Source organism: Triticum dicoccoides, chromosome 2B, assembly GCF_002162155.2.
Source record: "Triticum dicoccoides isolate Atlit2015 ecotype Zavitan chromosome 2B, WEW_v2.0, whole genome shotgun sequence".
NCBI classification, from domain to species: domain Eukaryota; kingdom Viridiplantae; phylum Streptophyta; class Magnoliopsida; order Poales; family Poaceae; genus Triticum; species Triticum dicoccoides.
Window position 1 is genome coordinate 504,055,076 of NC_041383.1, and position 5,092 is coordinate 504,060,167.

Here is a 5,092-nt window from a genome sequence, read left to right on the forward strand (position 1 = left end):
GCCCTTAGATTGGTTTAGGTCCGGTCATTTTTTATAAAAGTGTTATGTCCAAAATTTAATGAACGTGCTCCGGTTTCCACGAAAATAATCCGGTTTCATGTAGTAATTCATTCATTTATTTATTCTTCTGTGGGGGGTTTGCATGTAATTCGTGAGGTCTGAAATGTAAAGTACCCCGGCATATGCTCCGAGTCGTGCATGCACTACGACCCAGATGCTCTATGTCCCACATGTCGGCGAATGGGAGCACGTGGAAATAGCCTAGGAGTACATATAGGAGGATAAAAGCGTGAAAAAATATGTACTGTGAAGCATAGCCGCGGTTCGAAAAGGACACCTAAAGTGATGACAGCTATAGGTCGCACGCACCCAACTAGTGGTACTAGAAATACGACTCATTTTTCCCTAAAAAAAGAGGCACGAGTGCTCAGTACTCCTATTCTATAAACACGAGTCCCATCTGACAACAACGTCCGTGCTACAGCTAGCTCTCCTCCCTCGTTTCTCTCTTCTAATTCTAAACTCGGCCGACGCCCGGTGGGCGGGGTGGGTTTGCTCAACTGCGGCCCCACCTCACAGTGAAAACGTTACGACTGGAATAAAAATGCCATATACTCCCTCCGTTCATAAATATAAGCCTTTTTAGATACTATTTCAAATGAAATACAGCATACAGATGTATGTAGACATAGTTTAGAGTGTAGATTCACTCATTTTGCTCCGTATGTAGTAGTCATTTGCTGGAATCTTTAGAAAGACTTATATTTGGGAATGGAGGGAGTACTATACTAATAAAACATTAAGGCCACGAGGCGATGTAGTGCTGGTTACAGGAGGCAAGAAGAAGAGATGCATCCATCGACGACGTCCACCTCCTCGACTCAGGGCGCCGGCCCACCGAACGGCGCCTAAGTAGCAGCGGCTTTCGTGGCTAGGTCGACGTGCTTTTGAACAATGGCGTCCAAAGATTCCAGGCCCTGCAAGAAGGCCAACGTCTTTCTGTCCTCGCTTGCCTTGTAGTGGCCTATGTAGACGATTTCCTCATAGACGTGGATGTGCAGGTCGACGGTTTCTCGCATGGCGAGGCGCTGCGTGATGAGCGCGGCCTCAAGGTGCACATTCTTTGTCGTGACCTCCGGCACCTGCAGGGCCACCAGGGCTTGAAAGAGTTTGTCACCATGGAGGCCGATGAGGGTGGCAGGCAATGAGGAGCCTGGGCGCGCGGGCTGGAGCAGTACGACAAGGTCATCCGCGCGCTTCTTGACGGCGGTGAACTTGCGGATGGAGTTGACCATCATGTCGTCCATGCGAGAGGCGAAGCCGGCGTCGGCGAGGGCTACGATGTCTGCGGTCACCAGCACCATATGGAAACGCTGCGCAGTGTGGGGCCGCAGCTGGCGCCTTGGATGATTTGGCATAGCCGACTGCCGCTCGCGTCCATCGCCTCCATAGGTGCTTGTGTCTTCTGGTCACTTGGTCTTGGATTGGAGTGAGCAGTGTTGCGCAGAGACTTGGGAGTAGATGGATTGGAGTGGTGGGGCGCCTTTATTATATGAGAGTCCAAACTCTGTTGCATTCACATCGTGCTGGCTCTATTCTGCTTCTCCAATTAATTCCCTCTGCATGTAATTGAGGATGCATCATTGACCGTTCAATGTCTCGGGAACCGCTACTCTCTTCCTCCTTGGCATTCAAGCACCTATGGACCCGTCGATGACGAGGTGCCTATGGTGACTTCGTAAATTTCAAGATGATAGTGCATTGCGTGTGTGCGTTCATAGGGGTGAGTGTATGTGTGTGTATATGAGCGATTGCGTTTGTACTGTGTCAAAAAAATGTAAATGCGTATCAAAAAGAGAATAGTCAGTATACTCAATATTGTGCACCTCGGAGAGGAAAACGATAGAACTAGTACGTATTTATTTACAGTGCAGATTCACTCATTTTGCTCCATATGTACTCTGTCTCAGTGTAGTCTAGTCACTTGTTGAAATCTCTAGAAGGGCAAATACTCCTTTTTGGTTTACAGGGCTATACTAGCAAGTAGTTGTACATACTAGTACAATAGTGGGCTCACATAGCAATTTTGGCTCATGCAATGTTTAGTTTGCACTTGGCTCTTCGCCTCTTTGAGAAGACGAACAATGATGTTACTACTACTGCTTCTATAATGTCGAGTCCATTGTTGCATGTCCGTCCATCGCGAGCGGGACGGATAGCTTCTTGTAGAAGTACTACTAAGCAAAAGCCTGTCCTCGTTTGCGAGCAACCGCGCGCATGGGCGAGGGAGAAGGCGTGTAGTAAAATCAAGAATCCTCGTTGTATGAGTTGACGTGACACATCATAGCACTGGCCCCACATGCTTGCCTCTAAACTTGGATGAAAGACCCGCAGTGTACAATATATTTGCTGCAACCTCTAACATTTACCAACCACAAATTCAAATATATGTGGCCATATGCATCGTTCTGATGCAGAGGTCGGGGAGTCCCCCCTTTTCGAAAAAAACAAATTAAAATATATATTCCTGTCTTGACCAGATGAGCGTGCAAACTACAATCACCAGGGTGACAGGTAGAGCCAGAAGACTATTTTAATTTTTTTTAAACTTCAAGACGGCCACATAGCATGGAGCCGACCCGAACGATTTTAAGCTTACATGCACGGTACACACTATCCTAGACTACTCTACACATGAAACTGCCACACGAGCATCCGGGCTGCGCTTGGCTCTTCGCCTCTTTGGGAAGTCGAACAATGATGGAGTACTACTGCACTAGAGGAGTACTATAGTACGCTTCTGGCCATCTGACACCGATTGAACTGTTGCATGTCCACCGCGTGCGGGAGTGAGAGCATGTAGCGAAAGCTTCTCCTAGTCTTGCCAGCCACCATGCTCATGGGCGAGGGAGGGACGCTCCTGCCTTTGCGTGTATGACATGTGGGCCCGACAGGTGGGTGGCCAACCTGTCATACAACCAAAGGCAGGTGCAGTTAAGTCCGCGAGGGAGAGGATAATCAAACTTCTCTTTGATGTACGAGTTGACGCGACACATCAAAGCACTGCACTCCATATATTTCAATAATTTGCAGTTACCGATGCATTAATTACAATGCATGCATGCATGCCGTGACTCTCCTTTTGATACTTGCATGTGTTGATTTAATGCACCTTGAAGTAGTACTCCCTCCGATTCCTTTTACTTTGCGCATAACTTTTTCTTGTTTTTGTCATATTAGTCTGCACGTCCGCATTGGTTTCCATCTGTGCCCCCGCTCGATTAGTTCTGCCCCCATTAATCCCGCCGGTTTCCAAAGCAGAAAATGGCTACAGGCAAACGCATGCAGCGCCGAATGCGGCTTGACCGCGTGGGGAAGCCAACTCAAGTGAAAAGGAAGGAGGACCAGCCAACCATTGCATGCGCATTTACTATTGATATTTATGCAGCTTACTCATGCGCAGGGGCAAATTTGTCCAGAAAACTCAAACTACTGCCTTCCTTGGTATGCGGGAGGAGAGTTACGCGTAGAGTATAAAATATGTGACGGTAAAGCTTTGTAATGCCCCGGCCCAAGCGAGAGATGGTTGTGCATGAGGAGGGCGAGATCATGCAGACGGAACAGGAATCGACGAGGGAGCTCACTAAGGTCTCGATGGACCTCACCGTGCTCCACTGCCCCTTGTGCCTCCACCCCTTGATGCCTCTAGTGTATGAGGTTCGAATACACCTCGTCCATTCGGCTGATTGAGCAAGGTGCAGGTTTCTTGATTGATGTGTTGTTCGATTGATTTCTGCAGTGCAAGGGAGGGCACGTGGCCTGCGCGGACTGCCGCGTCGAGCGCCCCGGGAACCAGCGGCAGTGCCAGAAGTGCGAGCGCGGTGGTGGCTTCGACATGCAGAACACGGTGGTGGACGCTGTCGTTTCGTCGCTGAGGGTGGAGTGCCCGCACGAAGGTTGCAGGATCTACGTCACTTACCACAAGCTCGCCGATATCCAGAGCGTGTGTCCGCTCACGCCCTGCAAGTGCCCCGTGCCTGTCTGCTGCTATGAAGGCCCGCCGCCGGCGCTCTACCACCACATCAGCAATGCGCATCCCATGTCCGTGCACAGGATCCAGTACGGCAAGGTGCTCCAGCTGCAAGTGCCACTGTCGGAGCCACGGCTCTTGCTATTCGTGGAGGAGGACGGCCGCGCGTTTTTCTTGGTCGGCAGCATGCTCGACATCGGTGCGCCTATCGCCATGTCGGTGGTCTGCATCAGAGCGGGGGCGTCCCCACTGCCGCACTACGTGGCCAAGCTGTGGGCGAACGGCCCGCCGGGGGAGCCCAAAGGCACGACCGACGCCGTCAAGGTGGAAATGGAGGTGACAAGCAGCAAGGATCCCGGCGACGTCGACGTGCAGGAGTTGACCTTCTTCACAGTTCCGCCCAAGCTGCTGGCCGGGGCTAAGCTGGTGTTCCTCCACATTCAGATTGACAAGCTCACGTCCTAAATGTTTCTACAGTGCCTTCTATTTGTCTTAGTAATATGCGAATATAGGGATTACCTCGGTCTACTTTAGCTTAAGAAATGGTGGGTTTTGGTGGCGATGCAGCAATTACTTCGACATCAGATCAGTAATTTCCAACAGTCGAACGGATATTTTGTGTCTGTTGGATATAAAGTTCCTTTGGGTAAGAAGTACTAGATAAAAGGAGATGTATGTAGACATATTTTAGTTTTAGATACGTCCCTTTTTATCCATTTTGATGACAAGCACTCCCTCCGTTCCACAATACATGCCTTCCATTTGTCAAAATATAGATATATCTAGACATGTTTTAGTATATAGGTACATCCATGATAGAGCCAGTCGGATGGTTGAGAACACTACAATTCGTAGCTACAGATGCGTGTGTGACTCCCAGATGCAGAAGCCGGGGGTCATCATCCTCCTTTTTGAGAAATAACAGATGCGTGTGTGAGAGGACGAGTGCGTGCGTGCACCTCTTCTCTTCCTGTATAACGTACTAAACTCAGAGTACAAGTTTTTGTGGGTGGCACGATGGTGCGTGCGAGAAGTCCCGAGAGATAGGTTTAATGCGTCTAA

General features: G+C 49.6%; 1 protein-coding gene across 1 annotated transcript; it reads left to right on the forward strand.

Annotated features, from left to right (window-relative positions):
• The first annotated feature begins 3,582 nt into the window (after positions 1-3,582).
• On the forward strand, positions 3,583-4,495 carry LOC119360762 (E3 ubiquitin-protein ligase SINA-like 10). Its single transcript, XM_037626269.1, has 2 exons — positions 3,583-3,648; positions 3,800-4,495. The coding sequence occupies exons 1-2, from the start codon at positions 3,583-3,585 to the stop codon at positions 4,493-4,495; spliced, it is 762 nt and encodes a 253-aa protein (XP_037482166.1).
• Positions 4,496-5,092: the final 597 nt, after the last annotated feature.

What these genes read in the sequence shown, in the direction of transcription:
- LOC119360762 (XM_037626269.1), top strand. Translation starts at nt 3,583, where the DNA reads ATGGTTGTGCATGAGGAGGGCGAGATCATGCAGACGGAACAGGAATCG. An exon ending in CGACGAGGGAGCTCACTAAG is followed by an intron (nt 3,649 to 3,799) that starts GTCTCGATGGAC and finishes TGATTTCTGCAG; the next exon opens with TGCAAGGGAGGGCACGTGGC.